Source organism: Carcharodon carcharias, chromosome 6, assembly GCF_017639515.1.
Source record: "Carcharodon carcharias isolate sCarCar2 chromosome 6, sCarCar2.pri, whole genome shotgun sequence".
NCBI lineage: Eukaryota > Metazoa > Chordata > Chondrichthyes > Lamniformes > Lamnidae > Carcharodon > Carcharodon carcharias.
The window spans coordinates 81,267,260-81,292,530 of NC_054472.1; the positions used below are offsets into that span (position 1 = coordinate 81,267,260).

General features: G+C 42.3%; 1 protein-coding gene across 3 annotated transcripts in view; it reads right to left on the minus strand.

The window, feature by feature from the left end:
- The window catches only part of terf1 (telomeric repeat binding factor (NIMA-interacting) 1), a 45,737-nt gene that overhangs the window by 14,718 nt on the left and 5,748 nt on the right, over window positions 1-25,271 (minus strand). For 2 of the 3 annotated variants that reach the window (XM_041190313.1, XM_041190315.1), the window contains exons 2-6: window positions 23,748-23,843; window positions 19,052-19,185; window positions 16,433-16,528; window positions 16,082-16,231; window positions 13,043-13,137 (exon numbers count right to left, since the gene is read on the minus strand). In XM_041190313.1, the coding sequence (XP_041046247.1) occupies window positions 13,043-13,137; window positions 16,082-16,231; window positions 16,433-16,528; window positions 19,052-19,185; window positions 23,748-23,843 (571 nt within the window). The remainder of the gene's footprint in view (window positions 1-13,042; window positions 13,138-16,081; window positions 16,232-16,432; window positions 16,529-19,051; window positions 19,186-23,747; window positions 23,844-25,271) is intronic. The other variant, XM_041190314.1, reaches the window with a different exon arrangement.

Sequence of the window (25,271 nt, forward strand, 5' to 3'; positions counted from 1 at the left end):
ATGTGGAGGGACTGAGTTACAGACACAGTATTGCGGAGGTAGTAGACAATCCTTATGATGGGAAGGATAACGGCCTTTTAAGTGTAGCTTGGGTCAATCAGTGCTTCAACATGATAAAAGTGAATCTGTTGTAAGCGAGTAATATTTGTGGCAGGATCTAAACAACGTACACACTGTTGGAAATTAGAAGAGATAGCAAACTAACACTAATTCAAGGTTTGAAGCTTAAGTTTTGATCCAAATTAGCAGAAAGCCCACCATTGAAATCTGACAGAAATTAGACACTACGGGCGGAATTCTTCCAAAATGAAATTAAGCGCGGTGGCGGGTGGTTTTGGCAGCGCCCAGCCCGCCATCAGTAATGATGGCAACTCACACCCAATTCTACGCTTGGAGCCTCTTACTTACGCAAAGGCACGTTTCGCTCCAAATCATCTGGCAGGTTGGGAGCTGATTCATCCGCCCGCCGTCAGCTAGTGGGTTCAAAGGTCCGGGCGCCGTATTTAAGCACTAGTCCAACACACAGTTTCAATCTCTCCAGGCCACCAAAGATGTCTGCAACCCATAAGAAAGAGAAACGCCAAGAGCCTCAGGACGAAGTCTGCACCCCGGTTCATGCAGCAGGCACTTCAGGCCTTGGTCAGAAAGGTTCAGGAACAATGGCATGTGCTTGGCCCCACAGATGGCTGCAGGAAGCACAGCAACCTCACCTCTCGGGCCTAGTACACAGTGGTGGAGTAGATCAGTGCTGCTGACACTTGCGCCTGACGTACCACCCAGTGCAGGAACAGGATGAATGATCTCATCCACTGCACAGGGTAAGTCATCCTTCAACACTCTCCAATATCAAACTCTCATCGTGGCATTATGCACTCAAACAACTCCTCTCTTAAGGGGTTTCACACCTGCCACCATTAACAGGGTATCCATATTAACACTGTTCTCTCACCGAGACTTTCACATTACCACCATCCCATCTATCATGTTGTCCATCCTCTTGCCCTTTTGGGGAGGGCTCACCACACATAGTGGACATGCATCTCACCCAACCTCTGCGCCATCCCTACTCATCACATGCATGCCTTTCTTTTTGATACAGGCCAAGTTGGCGCACAATAGGCACGAGAGAGTGTAGACTGGGGGAGGGATGTTGGACATCCTCGCCCTCAGCGAATTCAAGGAGGCTGCAGCCAAGCTGGCTGGGGGTGACAGGCATCGCTCCTATAGGGAAGGGGAGATCAGCCTCTCCAACAAATCTAGTATGGATCACAGCTCCATCACTTCATCAAATCCTGACATTCACAGTGAATCACGAGCAGTCTTATCTAGCTCATGCTCATTAAACTCTTTTTTCTATTTCTAGGCACAAGCACATTGAGGCCCCCAAGCAATTCCAGCACAATCAGTGTGAGTCTCCCAACCTCATCTGAGGACGAAGCTCCAGAAGAACCACCACGGCGCTCACATACACCCTCCACCAGCTCAGAGGCACATAAGTACAATGTAGATTAGGCTTGGCCTCAGTTTCTAGAGAACACCTCACTGACAGGTTCCTGCAACAGTCGGAGGCAGGAACAGCCCAGGTCTCTGGCACTCGGAGGGCTGCTGGAGACCAGCCACCTGCTTGGTCCGAGTCAGATGATGAGTCTCTGGAAGCGGCTGCTGGAGATACAACGACAGGCGGCGGAACATCAGGCAGAGACTCAGCAGTCTAGAGCGAATGATGGTGGAGTCTGTCTGCGTTCTGTCTGATGTTGTGGCTCCAACATGCAAGCGCCTCGAGGTCACCACGGGAAGCTGGCAACCCACCATGGAGACCTTGGTCCAGCAGATCTTGCCAGATTTGTGCTCAGCCCTCCACTCCATGGCCACACCCTGGTGGACACCATCAGGATGTAGGCAACATGGGGAACAGGCACCTTGACCCCCCCACTCCAGATACACCATCTCTTCCAGGAGTCAGGGTGGGGCCCTCGGGCACCCACAGGGAAGATAAGTGTCATCAGGACACCCCGGAGGCCTCCTCTCAGGACACTCCATGGGTGTGCAGCTGCTCACAATTCCCTCTGCCTGTGACCCCATCCACTCCAGCTTCTCAGGCTGTTTCTGCCTCCAGGCAGGTGACCCTTATCAGGCCAAGGCCTTCCAGGCCACCAGAGGACATCCTTCAAGGTCATCACAGACATCAGGACATAGCAGTCAGCAGGCTGCCTCCACCCTCCACTATGGATGTCGGGGCTGCACCCAGGCAGCTCAAGTTACAAAAGTTATGAAAAATTGATGTTATTTTTGGATCACGGGTGTGCTAGACATGTAAATAAATTCCACTTTTATTAATACATTTTATGGTTATGTGAATGTTCCTGTCAACTGAAGGCCCTGAGATTTTGTACTTTGGAGTCCTTATTTTGAGGTTTAGCCTTCCTCCCACTCAGTGACAGTGCTCCACTGTGAGATTAACATTCTTGTGATGTCAACCTAAGTTGAACTAGTATCTTCACTCCTTGTGTGATGTCAGGGAGATGTGTTTAAATCTATATTCAAAATGTGTGATGTAAGTGTTTCTCACCCTTCTTCCTCAAGGAACACCATTGAGTGAGGGCAGCTCATCAGCATTGATAATCTAGTGGCACATGTGTCTCCTCAGTGATAGTGGCAGAGGAAAAGATATGCCTAGGGTTCTCCTCCTCCCATGCATGTCCACATCTTAGTCGTAGCGGTGTTGGCATCATTAGATGGCAGCGAAAGCTTCAAGTCTTCTCTCGCATCAATCTTGTTTTTAAGTGGGCTTTCAGTTCTCAGAGTGAACTCACTCACAGGGCCCCATAGACCAAAGCAAAGATCATGGCCTGGCGATTCATGAGGCAAGTGTGAATGCAGGACTTATTCTCGATGCAAGTGGGTGGACATCCCGGGTGGAAAAAAGACAGCGTTGAGGGCTAAGAGAGTTATGGCCATGTTCCCCCACTTGACTTTATTCTTCCTGGAACCTGTCAGCAATTAAAGTATCATGAGCATGTCTCCCAAGTCTTCCTTCCTCCATGGCATGATTGCCCTCATACTGACCCTCAGCAGCCTCCTGAGGTTTCTGGGCCTCCAGATCTTCATTCTTTGATGAGTTTTCATCCTCCTTCAGGGGGTCACCTCTTTGCAAAGCCAGACTGTGAAGGACGCAACACACTGCGATGATGCAGGAAACCCTGTCGGGAGTGTATTGGGGTGAGCCACCCAAGTGGTCCAAGCACCTAAAATGCATCTTCAGAAAACCTATGGTCTAGCCTATAATGGAGCTGTGGACCTGTGAGCAGCATTGTAACTCTCCTCGGCACAACTCTGAAGGCGACGCACCGGTGTCATCAGCCAGCGCTTCAGTTGGTACCCCTTATCCCCAAACAGCCATCCCTGCAGATGTAATGGCCCCTTGAAAATCTCAGGCATCTGGGAGCGACTCAAGATGTAGCAGTCATGGCAACTCCCAGGGTACAGTGCACAAACATGCAGTATGTGCTTCCGGTGATCACACACCAGTTGCATATTGATGGAATGATAGCCCTTGCGGTTTATATACATTAGGGCCTTGCTGCCATGGAGCCCGTATAGCCACATGGGTGCAGTCTATTGCACCTTGCACTCTTGGGAAGCCTGAGGTGCCAGCGAAGCCAATGAATCTTACAGCCTGGCTACCTTTGTCCAGAGCAAGCCTGACATAACGATGGGCCTTCCTGTAAAGGGCATCTCTGACCTCCTTTATGGACGATGTGTTGAGGACTGAGAGATGCTGCACAGGTAAGGCTAAGAAATTGAGAGCCGCGGTCACCTTCAAAGCCACTGGTAAGGGATACCCTCCAACTCCACGGGGCATCAGGTCTTCACGAAAAACGTGGCATATGTAATGTGCCAGATCGCGAGACAAGAACAGACGTGCACAGCATTGCGCCTCACTCATTTGTAAATAGGAGACTCTTGGATGATAAACCTTCGGCCTGGCAAGTGACCCCCGTTGTCTTGGTCTCTCCTCCTGACCCTCCTGTTCATGCTGTGGCTCCGCTTGACCACGTCCCTCCTGCTGTAGCTGCGTGCGGAGACACCTCTCCGTCCTTCGCCTCCTCCATTGCATTAAGACCCTGACAAAGGCAGCATTGTGCCCTGGATCCATATCTACTTTTGTTTTCTCTCTGCAAGGAAATATTGAAGATATTAATAATTCAAGGGACAAGAAAGCAAAGCTCAGAGGATGACATGTTTGGAGACTGTAAGGGTCCATACCTTTTCCTGCCCTACTTGTATGGTGGCTAATGCCGCCTTGTCCCTGAGGCACTAGCACACACATCGAGGTGACAAATATGGCATCACAGATATGTAACATCTTGAGCACTGCATGGGATGCTAAAGTTTAGGTGAGATGTTTGACCCAACCTAGCTCTGTGCTCCAATCTCTGATGTGGCATATGAATGACCAACCAGTTGCTCATGGTCAATGGATCCTTTGGCCCATTCAGAGTTTTACATCTGGTAAACACATGACAGGACTTCATTGATGGAATGCCATATATGATACAGCTGTTCTCCCTCACAATTGCCTGCATTCCCAAATACTACATTCTTTTGTGTTACACTTGAGATGCAGTGACTGTGATGTGTAGCCACCATGTTCTGAATAGCCCTTTAACAATGCTAATGAAGCCTTTGGTTTTCAGTGGCTTTCGACACAAGGTCTTCCTCCTTTCTTTCTAAGCAGACTCCTGCTCACTCCGGTGGCAACAAGAGGTTAGAGGGCGGCCCCAGAAAGGTCCTCATGATGTTTGCCCTTCCCCCTGACTGCCATTCCACAGCTTTTCCTCCCCGTTGTCCCCCTCGTGTTTGTCACTCGACCCCTAACCTCACAGTCCACCCCCAGTTGAAGTGCTAGTCTCTAAAAGTGGAGGCCTGCATTAGTACCACAGCACAGTGGTGTTCCTCGGGACAATGAAAGCAAAGAGGAGCAGTCCAAACCTACAGCCCCAGCAGAGTGGCATTCATCATAACAAGACTGGCGCAGCGCTATGGCAGGTATGTTCTGCTCACCTCAAAGTTACCAGCGAACCAAGGTCCGACTTGTGCAGGCCACCCCTTTTCAAACGGGTTTGATGCCAACATAATTTCCTGCTGGCGTGATGGAAGATCGGAAGATGTGGCATGATATGCTAATGAATGCAAATGGCGTTCACGCCACTGGTTGGCGGGATATCCGACCCACCATGAATACACCGTCGGGAGAATTGTGACCCGTTTTTACAACAGCAATTTTTTGCCTCCCGCTGGATTCTCCGCTTCCGCCTGTCATGAAGCCTACTTCGGGCAGGATGGGAGAATTGTTAGTTTCATTATGCTACATTGCCCTAGTTACTGGCACTATACGGTCATGTAATAAAGATTGCTTCCCGATTCAGACAGCAGGTAGGATTCTGCAGAAATTAAACAGCAGGTTTCACTTTTTAGTTTGTGTGCACCATCCAGAAGTAGTTGATGAACCCACCACATCAAGTCTGTTCATTTCTGTGAGATGACTGCCGTAGAATTCAATAGCAATAGATATTGCAGCAAGTAATACTCCAACGTCCAAGAACCCTTCCCCCCCACTATACACCAGGCACCACCTTACTACAGGTCCCACATTTGCAGACCACCCTTCCAATATAACTAAAATAATCCTGCTACAAACCTGCTTCGCCAACATGAAGCATCTTCCCTTTCAACATTTAGATCAACCTTAGTCCTTAAAGAGACAAGATGGCCTACATATGTGAATAATCATCAAGGCAATTGATTTACAATTTACTTGAAAATGCGGACAGTCATAAAATTTGAACCCAAAAGTGATCTAACAATGCTCCATTAAAATATAATTTTCTATTACTTAACTCTCATAAATCGTACAGCTGAACCTGACACACTGTAAGCAATATCAAGGGAGATATACCTAGAAACTGTAGATTTAAATCAATTTAATTTTTAATTTTATTGATTTGTGTCTCTGGAAGAGTTTCCATCAATCTGTGTCCCCAGTGATATCCTACATTCCATTCAAAATTTAATTATCATGCCTTTCCCCCGGCCAGTTCCTTTGTAGTGAGTCCCTGACTTTTTGTAGTCTTTGGCATCTCTATCACTTCTGCTTCAATTTCACTTCTCCCCACTCCAACATCCATTCCTGTTCTTCATGAATCTTTTTCTTCATCCCTTGTCCTAGCAGCGTGCTCTTTAAGTATACAACCCGCTGCATAAAAATGTTTCTCCTGCTCTCTGCCCTAAATCTCTTGTATTTAATCTTACATGCATGCTGTTTCATTCTAAACTCTTTAATCACTATTAATTGGATCAAAATCAAACAGCAGCAAATAAATGCCCGTGAACTAGAAACATACAAATAAAAATATCACAGATTCGGACACATCTTACCCCAGTGCTCCCAGGACCTTTACCCACACTGCTACATTCATTTTCTCAAAAATCATAAAACCTCTACTCAATCTGTACAATTACACACACACAAAACAGATATACATGCTTAATTTATCTTTTAATAAGTGTCAAGATGAAAGCTGCCTTGCCCCAATGGGTGCAAAATGGAGCTTGTTGCCAAAGATCTGAAAAGTGCCAGCCTGGAACTTTAATTCACAAATCAACATGTAAGGCAGAAAGGTTAGGAAAGCAATTCTAGAGGTAGACCTGGCAGGTCAAAGGGAGAGGGATTCCCAAGACACTGGAGTCAGGTCAATCTGACTAAACCTCATTATGGCATTAATGGGTATGCTAGGCCCAGATGGGGTGTAAATATTTGCTCAACAATAAGCAACTTCCATTTGTTTATCACTTAACAGAGAAATACTTCCCCAAATTGATGCAAAAAAAGATACAAACTACAAGGAGGTGATTTTGGGAGGCGGGGGGGGGGGGGGGGGGGGGGGGGGGGGGGGGTGGTGGTGGTGGTGGTGGTGGTGGTGGTGTTCAAAAGCCATGTTAAAGTAGTAAAGGGAAGGCAGAGATGCAGATAGTTTAGTGAGGCAATTCTAGAGATGGGCCTGGTGGGACAAAGGCAGGGGCATACTCAAGATGCCGGAGTCAGAGAAATTGTGCACTTGGGAGAAGCATGGAGGGGGTTGAAGTGCTGGAGGTTACAGATTAGTGTATATGAATAGATTTAAGAGGCAGAAACGTGTGTTTTACATTTGAGCCTGGGGAATCAGGAGGTAATGCAAGTCAGCAAGAAAAGGGGTCATAAATTAGAGAGAATTATTGCAGGTAGCATACCTACAGCAGAGTTTTGAATGGAAGTCAGCCACTGTAGCATTGGAGTAATAGAATCTGAATCTTAGATGCATGGATCAGTGTTTCAATGACAAATGAGTTGAGGTAGGGGTGGCTGTAAGCACAATTAGAGATGGAATTAGGTGGTTTATGTGTTGTAGAAGACATGGAGTTGGAAGCTCAACTTTGTACTGAATAGGATGCAAAAGCTAAAAAGTCTGGTTTAAGCAGCTTGCACTTATATAGCACCTTTAATGTAGTGAAGTTCCTAGCCAATGACAGTGTCAGGAAGCAAGAAAGAGCCAGTGACAAGTATTCAGAGTTTGTGATTGGGCTGAAGCTGCTGACATTACTATTCCCAATACTCAGCTGGAAGAAAACTGGCTTATCCAAGATTCAGTATTGAACAAGAGGTCTGACAGCACAGATACATTGAAGGGATAAAGTGAAATGGTGGAAATATTGTGATGGCCCCATGTCTATGGATGAGTAGCTAAAGGTCAGCATGCAGCTGAGGGTCAGGGGGTCAAGGCTGAATCCTTGTGCAAAGTGATTTTGCAGAGGTGGAAAGTGAGTCCATTGTTACAGATGATCAGGTTATAATCAAATAGGTAATAATGGAACCAAACAAAGGCAGTTCCACTGAACTGGAAAATGGGAGAAGTGTTTGAATAAGATCAAATGTAATCAATTGTGTCAAAGACTACAGAGGGATAATGAATCATAGCCAGAGAGAATGTCAACTCTTTTCTTCTCCGCCGATGCTGCCAGACCTGCTGAGTTTTTCCAGGTAATTCTGTTTTTGTTTTGGATTTCCAGCATCCGCAGTTTTTTTGTTTTTTTTTGAGAATGTCATTTGTTGCTCTGGTTGGTTAGAGCTGTTTCAGCGAGGGAAGGATAGAAGTCCACTTGGAGGAATTCAACTGCAGTTGTGGGAAGATGGGCACAGGTGTGGGAGGTAATATGTTCAGGAGTAGGGAAGAAGGTTGAAGGAGAGGCAGTAGCCTGAAAGGACAAAATCGTTGACACAGTTTCTTTCTAAGGGAAAATGAGATGGGGAGTAAACTGCTTATGTCAGTTAGCAAGACAGCCAAAAAGAGAAATTGAGCAGTCAGAAATTTAGTGGGATAAGGATCAAGGGAGCAGGAGCTGGATCTCAGACTAGATAAATTTAGAGAGGACATGGGGATAATGGGAGAGAAACAACAAAGATATGGGTTATTAGAGTCATTGAATTGGATTCATTGACAGTTCTTAATGCAGAGATCTCTAGGTTTGGTATACATGGCAAGCTTTTCACCATCCTTAGGCTTTTTAAAATATTCTTTCATGGGATGTCGGTGTTTCTGGCACAGCCAGTATTTGTTGTCCATCCCTAGCTACCCTTGAAAAGGTGTTGGTGAACGACATACTTGAACCAGACGAAGTCCATGATGAAGCTGCAGTGCATGTGGTGCAGGTACATCCACAGCAGAAATGGGGTTCCAGGATTTTGATCCAACTACAGTGAAGGAATGGCAATATAGTTCCAAGTCAGGTTGGTGTGTGCCTTGGAGGGGAACATTTCTGCCACTGAAAGTAGGTGGTGGAGGGAGTGAATGTTGAAGGTGATAGAAGGGGTGCCAATCAAACCAGCTGCTTTGTCCTGGATGGTGTCGAGTTTCATGAGTGTTGTTGCAACTGCACTCATCCAGGGAAATGGTTTTAATTTTATTTACATCGCCTATTTCATGCCACATATCATAAGTGAGGCAAGACTCACTGATGAGGCACCTGCCTCACTCTGTGACCGATTTGACAATATATCCTCCGGCGTTTCGCATTAACTCCGTTACCCCAAGGCTCTACTCTTTCTTCCAGTTTGTTCTGCATCTATATCATAAGACCATAAGACATAGGAGCAGAAATTAGGCCATTCGCCCCATCGAGTCTGCTCTGCCATTCAATCATGGCTGATAGGTTTCTCAACCCCATTCTTCCGCCAACTCCCCGTAACCTTTGATCCCCTTACCAATCAAGAACCTATCTATCTCGGTCTTAAATACACTCAATGACCTGGCCTCCACAGCCTTCTGTGGCAATGAATTCCATAGATTCACCACTCTCTGGCTAAAGAAATTTCTCCTCATCTCTGTTCTAAAAGATCTTCCCTTTACTCTGAGGTTGTGCCCTCTACTAATGGAAACATCTGCCCCACGTCCACTCTATCCAGGCATTTCAGTATTCTGTAAGTTTCAATCATATCCCCCCTCATCCTTCTAAACTCCATTGAGTATAGACCCAGAGTCCTCAAAAGTTCCTCATATGTTAAGCCTTTCATTCCTGGGATCATTCTCGTGAACCTCCCCTGGACCCTCTCCAGGGCCAGGACATCCTTCTTGAGATACAGGGCCCAAAATTGCTCACAGTATTCTAAATGTGGTCTGACCAGAGCCTTATAAAGCCTCAGCTGCACAACCCTGCTTTTATATTCTAGTCCTTTTGAAATAAATGCCAACATTGCATTTGCCTTCCTAATTACCGCGTCAACCTACAAGTTAACATTAAGAGAATCCTGGACTAGGACTCCCAAGTCCCTTTGCACTCCAGATTTCTGAATTCTCTCCCCATTTAGAAAATAGTCTATGCCTCTATTCTTCCTACCAAAGTGCATGACCTCACTTCCCCACATCGTATTCCATCTGCCACGTCTTTGCCCATTCTCCTAATCTGCCCAAATCCTTCTGCAGCCTCCCCACCTCCTCAATACGACCTGTCCCTCCACCTATCTTTGTATCATCTGCAAACTTAGCCAGGATGCCCTCAGTTCCTTCATTTAGATCATTAATGTATAACGTGAAAAGTTGCGGTCCCAACACTGACTCCTGCGGAACTCCACTAGTCACTGGCTGCCATCCTGAGAAGGACCCCCCCTATCCCCACTCTCTGCCTCCTGCCAGACAGCCAATCTTCTATCCTTGCCTCTAACACCATGGGCTCTTATCTTATTGAGCAGCCACGTGTGCAGCACTTTGTCAAGGGCCTTCTGGAAGTCCAAGTAGATAAAATCCATGGGCTCTCCTTTGTCTAACCTACTCATTACCTCCTCAAAGAACTCTAACACATTTGTCAGGCATGACTTCCCCTTGATGAAACCATGCTGACTTTGCCCGATTTTACAATGCACTTCCAAGTATTCTGAAATCTCATCCTTAATAATGGACTCTAAAATCTTACCAACAACCGAGGTCAGGCTAATCGGCCTGTAATTTCCCGTCTTTTGCCTCACTCCCTTCTTAAACAGGGGGTTACATTAGCGATTTTCCAGTCCTCTGGGACCCTCCCTGATTCCAGTGATTCCTGAAAGATCACCACTAATGCCTCCACTATCCCTTCAGCTATCTCCTTCAGAACTCTGGGGTGTAATCCATCTGGTCCAGTTCATTTATCCACCTTCAGACCTTTCAGTTTTCCTAGCACCTTCTCCTTGGTAATGGCCACCATACTCATCTCTGCCCCCCGACTCTCTTGAACTTTGGGGATGTTACTCGTGTCTGCCACTGTGAAGACTGACACAAAGTACCTATTCAGTTCCTCCGCCATTTCTTTTTTCCCCACTACTACTTCTCCAGCGTCATTTTCCAGCAGCCCAATGTCCACTTTTGCCTCTCTCTTACCCTTTTTATATCTAAAAAAACTCTTGCAATCTTCTTTTATATTACTGGCTAGTTTACCCTCATATTTAATCTTCTCCCTCCTTATTTCTTTTTTAGTTGTCCTCTGTTGGTCTTTGTAGGCTCCCCAATCCCCTGGTTTCCCACTGCTCTTCGCCGCATTGTATGCTTTCTCTTTAGCTTTTATGCTGTCCCTGACTTCCCTTGTCAACCATGGTTGCCTCGTCCTCCCTTTAGTATGCTTCTTCTTTCTAGGGATGAATTTTTTGCTGTGTCTCCCAAATTACTCCCAGAAACTCCTCCCATTGCAGTTCCACTGTCTTTCCTGCTAGGCTCCTCTCCCAGTCAATTCTGGCCAGCTCCTCGCTCATGCCTCTGTAGTTGCCTTTATTCAACTGTAATACCGTTACATCTGATTCCAACTTTTTCCTCTCAAATTGCAGGATAAACTCTATCATATTATGGTCACTTCCTCCTAAGGGTTCCTTCACCTTAAGCTCCCTTATCAAATCTGCCTCATTACACATCACTAAATCTAAAATTGCCTGTTCCCTAGTGGGCTCCACCACAAGCTGCTCCAAAAAGCCATCTCGTAGACATTCCACATATTCCTTTTTTTGGGATCCACTACCAACCTGATTTTCCCAGTCTACCTGCATATTGAAATCCCCCATGAACACTGTAACTTTGCCTTTCTTACACACCTTTTCTATCTCCTAGTGTATCTTGTGCCCCACATCCTGACTACTGTGCGGAGGCCTGTAAATAACTCCCATTATGGTTTTTTTTTTACCTTTGCGGTTCCGCAACTCAACCCACACAGATTCTACATCATCTGACCGTGTCGTTTCTTGCTATCAATTTAATTTCATTTCGTACTAACAAAGCAACCCCACCCCCTCTGCCAACCTGCATTTCTTTTCGATAAGATGTATATCCTTGGATATTTGGCTCCCAGTCCTGATCCCCTTGCAGCCATGTCTCCGTGATGCACACCACATCATACCTGCCAATTTCAATCTGCGCCACAAGCTCATTTATCTTATTTCGTATACTGCGTGCATTCAGATACAACACCTTCAGTCCTGTATTTCCTGTCCCCTTTCTCATTGTTGTCCCTTTATCTAATGTGCTTGAAGTTAGATTCCTAGCCCTTTCCAAACACTCTGTCCTATTTTGTGTTCTGGAGACTTTAATAGCCTCTCCTGGGCTCTCCTTTCTTTTCAGTTTTTTCATAATTTTCCATGAAGTTGAATCCATCAGCCCCAAGCTAACCTGCTGCTTTGTTTTCTATTAGTCATACTTCTTGGAGTTTCCCCCCCACTACCCCACTTTCTAGTTTAAAGTCCTGTTGACCACCCGATTTACCTTTTCGCTAGAACATTGATCCCAGATCAGTTCAGGTGGAGACCATCTCAACGGTACAGAACCCTCCTGTTCCAATACTGATGCCAGTGCCCCACGAAATGGAACCCCTCTTTCCGGCACCACTCCTTTAGCCAGTGTTTACTTCCTTTATTCTCGCATCCCTATGCCAAATTGCATGTGGCTCAGGTAGTAATCTGGAGATTATAACCCTTGAGGACCTGTTCTTTAATATAGTTCCTGATATTCCCCAAACAGGTCCTCTTTCCTAGTCTTACCTATGTTATTTGTCCCGACATGGACCACAACAATTGGATGCGCCTCCTCCCTCTCCAATATCCTTTCAAGCTGGTCAGATCATATCAATGGTTACTTTCATTCATGTTCAATCCTCTTTTTCTTTTAATTATTTTACTTTTATATAATCTAGTTTCTCTTCAACAGTGCCATATGTAGGGCAAAGAAAATTGTTCTTAACTATGCTGAGTTTCTTCATGTAACTCAAGCCAAAAATATTAATTTTAAATCTTTGATAGCTCCACCTTTCATTTACTGATAGTTCAAATAGCTCCACTGCATTTCTCACCCCATTCAAAAATTGCTTTTATTTTGCAGATAGCAACACAAAATGTAAAAAAAAATCAAAACAGATTTCCTACTTATTTGCCTTAGTTAAAGCGTAGTTGGCTCTTCACCTTTCAAAATACAAATGCTTCCTCAGTACCTAACACACTTACCTTTTTCCATGTTGGTGTTCACAATTACCCTCATCTTCAGAACTGTCCAGGTCTGTATCTCTTTTCTTTCTAGACTGCACCACTTTGGTTGCTGCCTGAAAACAAAAGATAGCTAGCTACATTATTAGTCATGCTAGCATGGTTAAATGGGGCTGTGATACACAGCCCGTAATATGTCAGAAAATATTTACTTATTTAGCCTAATTTTCCAAAAAAAAACATTGGCTTAAATCTTCTGGTCTCTGGATTATCAGAGACCGGATACATGACAGAAAATGCATGTCAGGACCCTGCGGAACTCCTGTGGTACTGACCTCCAAGGGAATTTCCCAGCAAGTTCCAACTTCCAAGAGGCAATTTCCCAGCGGTCTATAATCCTCCACAAACGTCTCAGACACTGAGCTAGAGTTGGTGACTTCGGACAGTTCCAATGTAATTACCTGGATACGCCCCGAGCCCCTCCACCCAACTACCTACTCAAACTTCGACTAGCAACCCCCCACCACCTGACTACACCCCCTTGACTCCCCCATAGCTACCCCTCCCGACCATCTGACCACACCTTGAACCCAACCTGACATTCCCGACCTTACTAGCACTCCTACCCCCACCTCACCTCACTTACTTACCATCTCACCCACCTGATATCACACCACACTACCTACTTACCTTACCCTACCCATTCCTCCATTCATTAACAATTACACTGGAACTTTAAACTTACTATACAGCAACTAGTGCCATAAAAAAAGGATGTGTCCTGTCTTCCCAAACTCTCCAGTGTTGTGATGGAACTCTGAGGAAGGCTGCGCTCTGCATTCCTGATAAAGACAGGCTTGGAAGACCTGCAAGAATGCAGAGCAGTGTCAAGGCAGGGCACAGTTTGAGCAAAGCAGCATTCCGACGTTGATTGCTGCTCCTAGGAAGATCTGGGGCTTTTTTTTGTAAAAGGAGAATATCAACTACTGCTTGATCTTTACTTTTAATGAAAACTCAAACAAACCCTAGTTTGCTTTAAAAAGAAAATCAGAGCATGTGGCATGGCTGGTTGTTCCCCACCAAAGCAACATTTTCATAGTCAATGGAAATTTGCTACTGATAAGTTGGTCAGTCAGTAATGAACATTTGAATTCGATCCATAGAGAATGAAGCCAACTTGCTTCTAAAATAAAAGATATTTGACTCTGTAGTTCAGTACAAATGTCATTTTGCTTTCCAATACCCAGATTTTGGGACTAAGGCTATTTGTATTTATTACAACTTTTTGAAGGAAACCTATATTTGCCACATTAAAGTTGATCAATAACAGGCCTATGAGCTAGGTCATGCAGGGTCTTGGTAGTCACTAATCATGGGAAGGTTGAGTGTCAGCGAAATCTTCAGACATCAGTCCGTAAATTATTAAATTACTCATCAGAATTTGTGAAAATCTATGAAATTCCAACTGCAGGCCCAGCCAGCAAAGAAGGCTTCAGCTTACTCTTATCTTAGCTTGATAAAGGAGGAGGAAGTGGAAAATATGCATATCAGGGCCAAAACTGAGGACACACATAGAATAGTTAATACATACTTATTAGGGAAGATATGACCATTATATCCTCCACATACAACAATAGTCCAATGAATGACAGATATTAAAAAAAAACAAGATAAAGGGGTTCAAAATAAATAAGTGCCCAAGGATGGACAGTGTTTACTCCATATTGCTGAAAGATTGCAGGGGGTGAGGGTGTATGTGGAGATAGTGAGCTGTTGATAAAAGTAGGTTGAAGCTCAACTCAAAATGGTGGCAATTCAAAGTGCAAGGATGGATAAGGAATTACTGAAGAACAAGAAACACCATGTATATTTTAGGGGAGTTTCCAAGATTTCCCTGTTCATCCACGTCCTTCAGCATCTCACCACTGAGCGTATTCTTTGTTTTGCTTTCCAAAATACATGGCCTCGCATTTATGTACATTAAGCTGCCCTTCCCACTGCCTACCCATTCTAAGTGCTAGAACCCATTATAAAAAGACAAAATAAATTCACAGTTAACAGAATAATGATGTTAACCTGATATCAAGAATGATTAAGCAAATGGAAAACAGGAGGACTTATATATCTTTAGACAGACACAAAGATAGTCAACACTTGGCACATTGGAGGCAATGATGAATTTTATGATTTATGCCTGCTTTCATCATATAGAGCCCCCAAAATACAGAAAATGGTCCATATTTTCCAGGATCTCGCTGTTGATCTTAATCGAGGGGGGAGGTGTTTTGCTGTGGGAGCCAGTTGGAAGAGGATCTTAGTTTTCCGAGTGTTTAGTAAAAAGTCCATTTTCGCATATGCTTTGGAGGAGGAGTTGACAATGAACTGGTGCTTAGTTTCTGAGTGAGTGCACACGTAAGCATCACTTGTATACTGAAGCTCTATGAATGAATTTGGAGCAGATTTATTTTTGGATTGAAGGCAGTGTAGGTTCAACAGTTCCACATTTTTTTCTGTACATTATCTCCATGCCTGTGGATAATTTGCTGCAGGTGCTAATCAGTGAAAACCAGCTCCACTGGATGGGACATGTTGTTTGTATGCCTCACACCAGACCTCTGTAGCAACATCTCTACTCAGAACTCAGTTGTGGCAGGAGATTCCCTTGGGACAGCGGAAATGCTTTAGGGATGTCCTCAATGCATCCCTGAAAAAGTCGAACATATCCGCCCACTCATGGGAGATCCCAGCTTGTGACCGACCAAAACAGAGAAGGCTCATTTGGGAAGGCACTGAACACATTGAGAGACTTCGTGCAGAGGTGAAGTTGAGGTGTCAGAGGGAACGCACAAACCTCCAAACAACCCATCTACCCTACCTTTCAAGCACCACCTGCTCTGCACATGGTTAAGTCTGCAGAGCCTGCATTGGACTTAGCAGCCATTTTAGAACTCATTGAATCAAATTGGACAAAAAAGAATCTTCAACAATTTCAACGGAATTACCTCTGAGCTGTGAGGTAACAAGAAAAAAAATCATCTAGATGATGCAAGTAACACTTACTTGAATTAGGAAGTTTGATTCTTTCTCATTTAGTATTCTGTTTGCAAGAGACTCAGCATTGTCCACTAATCGTTTGTTGCTAAAGTTGTTAAGGAATTTATGGCATGGATCTTTCTTACTGATAATCAAGGACAGCTTCCTTTTTAAAGGCTGGAAAACAAAATAAAGCAAAGGAAATGATCAGTAAAATACCTATGGTATACAAAAAGAACAGGTTATCAGTAAATAACTTTGTTTCAAAAATCAATAAAACTGAACTGCTACACTGTGACACTTAACTGAAAATCTGCTGCTTATAACAGGTGGTTAATTGTGACACCTTTAAATGCAAGAGATCTGAAACACAAATACCTGGTCTGATTCAGAGGCCACATTTTCTTGAAATTGTCGTTCCAGAACTTCAGAAGCTCTCTTGAAATCTCCCTTTTCCATACAGACTGCCACACTCTACAAAGCAAAAGTAACAGGAAAACTTTTAAAAATGATTTTAATAAAAGCATAAGGCTTTCTGATGTCACTCATCAGCATCCAGGTTTGCCTGCGCCTCAGTTTAAAAACATGTTTACAGGCATCTCATGATAATGCTGATAAACCAGAACAGACTGTTTGATGGATATTTCTGTACCTTTTATTGTTTTAAAATAGTTTTTAATCATCTCTACTGCTGAAGTGCCAATGAGAATAGTTTAATTATCCCTCTTTACTGATCTTTCCTCAAAAGAGTTGTGTACTCCCATTTTGAGCCCTGTCCACAAAAATCTTAAGCACAGTTGAGATATCCCGACTTTAATACAGTCCTCAGCAATATTAAAACTCTCACCTTCAAAATACAACATTCTTATAAAAGTTAAAATCACTTCCTTAACCGTATACACTCCTCAAAAGAGCTGAGACTGTCTTCTATAAATACCCTCAGACGTGTGCCAACACACAGGGTTTTTTGAAAGGGGCCCACAATATATGCGTGGAAAATTCTATAATAGATGTTGAACTGTTCGCTATCTAAAATTCTTCCTACAATTCTTTTCACATGGAACATCCATTTTTTTTTAAAATTCCCCATATCTTCTCAGCTACAGGTAGGTGGTGACATTTTACAGACTCCTTCAAATGTCACTGTAAGCCAACTTTCAGAAAGCATACAAAAGCAGTGTGAAGATTAATTCCAAGGGACCATTCTGTCTCATAGACGTGCATATTCAATGTGGGAATTCGGAAGTATGAGGGGAAATTGAATGTGCCATGGCACAGCACACAGACGGCCCATTTGCCTAACAGTGTAATAAAATGTACTATTATCTCTAGCAAATGTCTGTCAATTTTATCCTACCTTATTGTTTAACTGTTCAGTGCACTCAATCTCCATGGAAATATATAAAAAACATTAATATAACATCTTATCCCATTTTCAAAACATTCCAAGCACTTTGCAACCAATTAATTACTTTTGAGGTGCAGTTACTGTTATGCAACTGATCCAGACAACCAATTAGTGCACATCAAATGAGTTGATTGGCTAGTTATTGTTGCCCAAAATATTTAGTTCTGTTGAAGAGTCATGTGGACTCTAAATGTTAACTGTGCTCCCTTCCACAGATGCTGCCAGACCTGCTGAGTTTTTCCAGGTATTTTTGTTTTTGTTATAGCAGGAACTTCTTCCTTTCCAGTGCCATGAGATCTTACATAATTCACCTGCAGCGACAGGCAGGGCTTCGGTTTAACATCCAGTTTGAATGGCAGTATTTCCAACAATGTAGTACAATCTCTTTTTGCAAAAATCCAGCCACCATAAAGTGGCATAAAAGTGACAACTCAGAATTTTTTTTTAAATTTATGACATAACATTTTAAAAAAATCAACTGTACCCATCCTATCTCTCAAATTACTCCTACTCCTCCTTTCCACACAGGTCCTCATCAAGCAGCCTTCACTCTGCTTGCAAACAACGTTCTGATCTTTAACACTGCCCTTATGCCCTGGCTCACCTGAGCCTCAGCCTCCTGTGCATTGATAAGAATAACAGATGTATAATGTACAGCAACAGTCTACTGCTGCACAACATTTTTTTCCCTCCAATAGCGGTCTCATGCTCCAGATTTGCAGAATCCTCTTGGCCCTTTAGCAATGATACCTGTATTGATAATAGCTAGTATTACTTGAGCAAGAGAGATATACACATTTGTTAAAGATAAACAGCCTTACATGGCTAGGCATAAGCAGTAATTGCAGGTTAATTAAGTACGGAGTCTTCCCTCCTCCAACAGAGGGTTAACCAGTGTGTCAGCAATAATAGAAGCCACTTTGGTTCACTGATAGAAATAAACAGCTTATGGAGATGGCTAACAAGTAAAATACTTTGTGAATATATAAAGGAGCAAGTGGGAGTTAAAGTGCATGAGGTGCATGCAGAAGATAAACAAGAATGAGGAAATAGAAGATAAACAGAGTGAGGAACTAGAGGGAGGCAGCCTTACAGAAAGAAAGTTAGAGGCAATCACATGACGACATAAGTTGAGAGGGGGCATATGTACAGACACAATGATTTAGAAAGAATTAGGGGCACAATTTTCTATTTATGGTCTTAAGCAAGAGCACACAGCATCATCTATTAAAAGGCTCCTAAATATTTACAGGAAATATTACACACCAACCATTGCCACAGGAGCATAGAACACTTTAGATATGGACATATGCATGCACAAAAATGGTATCAATTGTAGATTTCATCACTTAAACAGTTAGACCTACTTCAGTTTTCAATTTACAACTTAAAATAATTTAACACCAACCGAACATTAACTGTTTCACATTGTACACATATCCTGGTTGTTTATATTACCTTTTATGAGTGCTAACAGAAGTATTTATCGATAAATTAGATTAGCACGGTATATGTTTTAGCTACAAAAACAATAAGGTTTTCTCAATGACACCCTTCATCACAGTCACCACTCGAAGCACAGAACTAACCTGAATTTGAAGCAGCTGTTTTAGGTCTGAATATAGCACATCTTTCTTTAGCTCCTTGCTATCTGCCATTTCAATCAAAACCAATAATGCAGATTCCAATGGAGTTATACTTTCATCTTCATCAAATTGGACATCTGAAGTGCAAAATAAAAAACAACCATTGCTTTAAGAAAGGCTGATTTGTGAACTGGATTACCTTTATTTATCAATATGCATTTATTTTAAGTTCTTGGCCCAGATTTTGCTGCCAAAATAACAGTTTAATTCACAAGGTATTATTATGTAAATAGTTTGGGACCTTGTTGTGAATTTCAAATCGCCATAGATTGCTGGATTACTTGCACCAACCTGCTGTCTTTAGCCTTGGAAAAACGGCAGATTGCCCTCATCCATGCTAAGTTTCATGAAATTGCTGCATTTTAAAAAATATATTCATTCATGGATTGTGGATATCACTGGCAAGGCCAGCATTTCTATTGCCCATCCTGAATTGTCCTTGAGAAGGTGGTGATGAGCTGCTTTTTAATAAAATAAAATACAGATGTTTTCCAGCTTTGGCATCCAGTATGTTCCACATCAACTACTACATCTTCAGTAAATGTATGCAGCTTGAAGAACTCTGGCTCAGAGTTGATGAGCTGGAGTACAAGCTTCAGACACTGCGATGCGTCATGCAGGGAGAAAGTTACTTGGACACTGTTCAAGGAGGCAGTCATGCCCCTTAAGTAATTCAGATTTGGTCTGTGGTCAGAGAAAGGATGGTATGACTACAAGTGAGACAGATATGGGGATCCAGAAGGTAGTACTGGGGGAGTTTCAACCATTGTATTTGTCCAACAGGTATAAGTTACTTGCTGTCTGTATGGACAAGAGAAAGGAAAGCCTGAATCTCGAAGGCTGTGTTGCCTGCCCAGTTCCAGAATTAAGGATATTTCTTCATGGCTGGAGAGAAATTTGGAGTGGGAGGGGAGGGATCCAGTTGTCACGGTCCATGTAAATACCAATGATACAGATCGGATTAAGAGGATCTGCTAAGGGAATATGAGCAGCTAGGGGCTATGTTATAAAGCAAACCACAACAGCAATAATCTCTGGAATATTCCCTGTGTCATGAGCAAATTAGCTTAGGGTGAATAAGAACAGAGCATTGAATACTTGGCTCAAAGATCGGTGTGGGAGAAATGAGTTTTAATTGATGGGGCACTGGCAGCTGAACTGAAGAGAAGCAGTTTCTGTTGAGAAGCTTTACTTGAACTGCATTGGGACAGGTGTCATAGCAAAATGAATAACCAGGGCTGTAGAGAAGGCTTTAAACTAACTATTGGGGGGTGCGAGGAGAAGGGTTCATGCTGGGGAAGGTTTAGAAAGTTTCAGAGAAAGGACAAGGCAATAGTGCAGTGTAGCAACATAGGTTATAATAACAGGAAGGCAAAACGTACACAAACATGAGTGCATCAACAAACATAGCCAAAATAAGGAAAAACAGCAATAAGATAGAGTTAAAGGCTCTTTATTTATGAGTGTTGTGTGCTATCTGATAACATAGATGAATTGATGACATAAATAGAAATAAATGGGTGTAGTATGAAAGCCATTAGAGATGATTTTATAAGGTAACCAAGTCTGGGAACTGAATATTCCAGGGTATTTAATATTTCAAAAGGATGGGAAGAAAGGAAAAGAAGGTGGGGAAACTCTATTAATAAAGGATGAGATCAGTACAGTAGTGAGAAATTATCTTGGTTTAGAAGATCAAGATGTAGAATCAGTTTTGGTGGAGTTGATAAATAGCATAGAAAGAAGTCACTAATGCGAGTAGTTTGTAGCTATTGACAGGGGGCCTTAAAAGTAGGACAGAGTATAAAGCCAGAAGTAATGGTGGCTTGTAAGCAAGGAACTGCAATAATCGTGGATTATTTTAATTATCATAGAGGTTGGACACATCAAATTGGCAAAGGTAGCCTTGAAGAAGTGCATTTGGACAGTTTTACATAACAATACATTGTGGAACTAACCAGGGAACATGCTATTTTTGACCTGGCAATGTGTAATGATACAGGATTAATTAATATCAAAGCAAAGGATCCTCCAGGAATTCACTTTCAATTTAAGGGTGAAAAATTTGGAACTGAAACTGGTGCCTTTAACACAAATAAAGGAAATTACAAAGGTAAGGCGACATTCAAGGACATATTCCACAACTCTCATATATTCCATTGAGAAGGAAAGACTCTATGAGAAGGAAAATTTTAGAAACTAGCAAGGGATGACAAAATAATAAAGGGCGAAAAGGAGCAGACTCAATGGCCCGAATGGCCTACTCCTATTTTTTATGTCCTTGTGAACAAATGCAATCAAGTGATGAAGGTATGGCCACAGTACTATTAGGTAAGAAGGTCCAGGATTTTAACCCAGCATATTAATTGCCAATAAAGCTCACCACAGAAAGTTAGGCTGCTACTTAACAGAATAAGTAGATATGTCAAGAAATATTTGTTCCTGCAAAGCCGCTCAACTTCTCTGGCCTCAAAGAGGGAAGAATGGAAAATGTGGCATTGCATTCCTGCAGTAGATTGTTGTTAGAGATTTGCTTCAATCTTATTGCACAATTTTGTCTTTTTTCTCTCTCTGCCAATCTTTATTTCCCTCTCTATTCACTTTCCACGCAATATTTGACTCTAACTCACTCTATTGCCTTCTCCTTGGTTTTTGTCTGAATTCTCCACTCAAATTGGTTAAAGGAACAAACTTATGATCCCTTTATTCAGCAAGATGACCTTGAATCAAAGAAAAACCTCACCATCATAGCACACCAAAAGATGCCCCACTCTTGCCAAAATTGGCCATTATGTATACACTCAATGAAACATTTCAAACTATTCTGAAATAGACATATTCTTTTAAAACACAGAACTTTTGGAGTGTCAAAGAAAAAAGGGCTGCTGTGTATAGAATAAGGGCCGCTTTACAAATGATCTCATCCATCAGAGTTCTCATTTTGACTGCCCAATAGTAAACCTAGTTATGATTTGAAAATAGATGACAGAATAAATGATAAAATACAGTGAATGAAACATCAAAGCACAGCGACAATGAAGGAACAGTGATACAGTTCCAAGTCAAGATGGCGTATGGCTTGGAGAGGAATTTGCAGTGATGTTTGCATACATCTGCTGCCCTTGTCCTTTTAGATGGTTGAGGTTACAGATTTGGAAGGTGTCGAAGGAATCTTGGTGAGTTGCTGCAATGCATTTTGCAGATGGTAGACACTGCTGCCACCTTGAGTTGGTGGTGGAGGGGGTGGATGTTGGAGATGGTGGATGGGGTGCCAAACAAGCAGGCTGCTTTATTCTGGATGGTGTCGAGCTTCTTGGTCTCCACCAAGACCATCATAATATATCTCCAACTCAGGACAGTGTACAACTAGAAGAAGAACTTTGTAAAATAATTTATAATAACCACAAATGGTTTTTACAATGTAATCATTACACTACTTAGAAACAAATTGGATGTGGCCAGATTTTTATAATTTACAGCTAACCCAAAATTCACAATGTATAAATGGGTGTACAGGTGGTGGTGTGTCCATGTGCCCACAGCCCTTTTCCTCCCAGGTGGTAAAAGTCATAGATTTGGAAGGTGCTATCAAAGCAACCTTGGCAAGTTACCTCAATGCATTTTTTAGATGGTATACACTGCTACCACGGTGCGGCACAAGTGGTAGAGGGAGTGGCCATTTAAGGTACTGGATGGAGTGTCAATCAAGCGGGCTCTGTTTTGCTCTGGATGGTGTTGAGCTTCAAGTGAACAGCTTGAAGTTACGTGCTATAGCATTATATCAAGGCAGTTAGAAAGTACATCAGAATTCTACAAATATGTTTGTGAACAATGATTTTATAACTGATTTAAAATAAAATAATGTGGATTGGCCACATCTAATTTGTTTTTAAGTAATGTAATGATTACATTGTAAAAACCGTTTGTGATTATTATAAATTATTTTATAAAGTTCTTTTTCCAGTTGCACACTGTCCTGAGTTGGAGATATATTGTTATGTTCATGGTGGAGACCAAGAAGCTCAATACCATCCAGGACAAAGCAAAACCCATACTCCACATTTACAAGAATTTTTATAAAGCAAAGTTAGTAAGATTGTATTTCATGTTTATACTGCTGTCAATCCTTACACTTAAAAACAGTTTACAACCAACAGAATATCTGAACTCCTGCTGGTCCAAAACTGGAATCAAATATTTTCATATAATTAAAATTCAGTAAAATTCATTGCTCTGATTTGCAACTTTTTTTGCCATTAATGCAGCAGTTTAAGTTTTTTCTGCTTTTTAATAGAATGATTGAGAGATGCAAGTCTGTCAATTGCCTGCAGATATGTATAACATGAATTACAAAATTAAAAATACTCAAAACAAAATATTCTGCTCCAGTTGTGATTCAACATGTTTATGAAGAATGTGATTTTAATAGTCTGCAGGTGACTCGTCGAAGTGCAATTGTTCCAATAGCTACCTTTTGTGCATTCTTTTCAAGCATGTGGTATAGAAAAAAGTGCAGCTATTAATTACTATAATTTATATCATTTTGATAAAACTACATATTATCATCTAAAAACTGGGATCGCAATTCATTTAAATCTTGCATTGGGGGAAAATAAAACCATAAAAGTAAATTAATTACCAAGATTTTTCCCTTCAACAATTCGGGACAGGATTTGGCAGATATGCACCTTCTTTGTTTGTTTGGTCTCTATAATGGACGGGTGCTGAACAAAACCTAAAAGAAAAAATATATATCTGTCATAATTACTGTATTCTAAGTTTGTGTAACTTACTCAATAAATTAATTTTAAATGCTTTTTTTCCTAAAAGCAGTCTTGTAACCTTCCAGAAACTCACTCGTCAACAAGACAATGATGAATCACACTTCATTGCGGATGAATCTATTGACATCTTAGGTCTAGCATAGCTCAGCTTGCGGCTGGCAATAATTGCCCTCTCACCAATGTTTTCTTGCCTGCTTGTTCTATCTCATGTCCTGTCTAAATTGATGAAGCAGTGGCTAACCACTTATCATGTCGATCTTCCTAAAAGCATTTTTAAAACAATCAAACTGAAGGTGGGTTGGCTCTCCACTGCACGTTTTTCCAGGTCTTCAGAGGAGAAGAAAGATCAGGAAGTAGAATTAAAGTTTTAACTGGTAGATAAATGGAGGAATCTGTTTAAGAAATTGGTAGGCATCGCAAGCGACTGCACTTTAAACATCTTGGAGTTAATTATAGCTAGAAGTTAACCTATGTTTATCTTAAAGGCCAGTGGTAGAAGTGTAAAACTTGAACAATGAATGATGCTTGTAAAGCACTGGGCTTGTAAAGGAGCCAAAAGGTCTACACTCACTTCAATACAGGATTTAAATTATGTAAATTATGTACATAGTTCCCAGATCAAAAGAATGTAAAACCAGATTGTAAACAAGACAGTTCCTTAACAGGGTCAGCAATCCCGGGAGGTGGGATTGTAAAACGCAATTAGCAATATAAATTGTTCTTATGAGTTACAGAATCAAAGAGTTGTGTTGAAGCTAAAATAATTTGTTTGCACCATCCCAAAGAATGCCAAATTGCCATTGAGATAGTGATAGGGTTGGTTAGAAGGTTCTTTTGTTTAATTTGTGTGTGTGTTTGGTGACAGAAGCCAGCAGTAGGGAATAGAGAGAGGCATCTACAGCTTTGCTTTGGTATAGACTGCATCTCAACAGATTGAGAAAGCCAACAGGAGATCTGTCAGTTAGGCCTCCCCTTCAAGCAAAGACAACACTATCATCATTCAGCTGGAAAATTTGCTCTAGCCTGAAGAGATCTACAGTGGTCTTCACATCGCTTTGTGCCAGGAAGTAGTCAGCAGAGTTAGCTTGGAAAGCTGTGGGATAGCAGTTCAGTATCTGCCGACAATCCAAGGAGCTGAGGCAGCCACAGTCGTGAGGTTTGTGAAGAAAAGGTGGAGGGTCACATAGCCAAAAAGCTAATAGAAGGACCTCAGGACCTCCATGGAATCTTACCTTAGAAGAACAGCTGGAATACGAAGGAAAATTAAAGTCAATTCTGGAGGGCTGTGGGATACATTTGAGTTGGTTCCAGCAAAAGTGAATGAATCTTCAAGATTTCCTAAGAAAAAGGAACTATTGTGGCGTAGCATAAGTCTTTAT